Source organism: Suricata suricatta, chromosome 5 (assembly GCF_006229205.1).
Source record: "Suricata suricatta isolate VVHF042 chromosome 5, meerkat_22Aug2017_6uvM2_HiC, whole genome shotgun sequence".
Lineage (NCBI taxonomy): Eukaryota > Metazoa > Chordata > Mammalia > Carnivora > Herpestidae > Suricata > Suricata suricatta.
In genome coordinates this window covers 2888797-2889796 of record NC_043704.1, presented here as the reverse complement: position 1 = coordinate 2889796, position 1000 = coordinate 2888797, and the positions used below count along the sequence as shown (strand labels likewise).

Here is a 1000-nt window from a genome sequence, read left to right as displayed (position 1 = left end):
ATTCTTTGCATTGGTAAGGCTTCTCTCCAGTATGGATTCTGTGATGTTTGTTAAGGTCTGACTGCTGAGTAAATGCCTTGCCACATTCTTTACATTGGTAAGGTTTCTCTCCAGTATGGATTCGGAGATGGTGGATAAGGCTTGTGTTGTGAGTAAAGGATTTGCCACATTCTTTGCATTGGTAAGGCTTCTCTCCAGTATGGATTCGGAGATGTTGGATGAGGTTTGTGTGGCGAGGAAAGGATTTGCCACATTCTTTGCATTGGTAAGGCTTCTCTCCAGTATGGATTCTGTGATGTTTGTTAAGGTCTGACTGCTGAGTAAAGGCCTTGCCACATTCTTTGCATTGGTAAGGCTTCTCTCCAGTATGGATTCTGTGATGTTTGTTAAGTCCTGACTGCTGAATAAAGGTCTTGCCACATTCTTTACATTGGTAAGGCTTCTCTCCAGTGTGGATTCTGTGAAGTTTCTTAAGGTCTGACTGGCGAATAAAGGCCTTGTCACATTCCGTACATTGGTAAGGTTTCTCTCCAGTATGGATTCGATGATGTTCAGTAAGAGGTGAGTCTTGGGGAAAGGCCATCCCACATTTTCTTTGTGTGTAATGTTTTTCTCCTGTACGGATTAGTCTATGTACATTTACTGATGAGGCATCATTAAAGGTTTTACCACCTTCTTCGCATTCGTAAGGTTTCTCTCCAGTGTGCACTCGCTGATGTTGAATTAGTGCTGAGTGCCTGTTGAAGACTTTGTCACCCTCCTTACAAATGTAACCTTTCTGTCCAACATGGATTATCTTATTGATATGTAGTCTTGATGACTGACTAAGTATGTTCCCAGGTTCATTGCGTGTGTATGGGCTTTTCCCCACATGAATCCTCTTCTGATCACCAGCACTGGAGGACTGGTTAAGTATTTCCCCACATGCGACATATTTAGAGTGATTCTCTCCTGAAAGTATACTCTTATGTGTAAAGAGGGTGGCGCTTTGATTAGAGAC

The 1000-nt window shown here is 42.6% G+C and overlaps 1 protein-coding gene across 1 annotated transcript in view; it reads right to left on the bottom strand.

The window, feature by feature from the left end:
- LOC115292539 (zinc finger protein 420-like) overlaps positions 1 to 1000 on the bottom strand; it is a 64890-nt gene that overhangs the window by 60486 nt on the left and 3404 nt on the right. Inside the window, exon 4 of the mRNA XM_029940611.1 lies at positions 1 to 615. Coding sequence (XP_029796471.1) covers positions 1 to 615 — 615 coding nt within the window. The remainder of the gene's footprint in view (positions 616 to 1000) is intronic.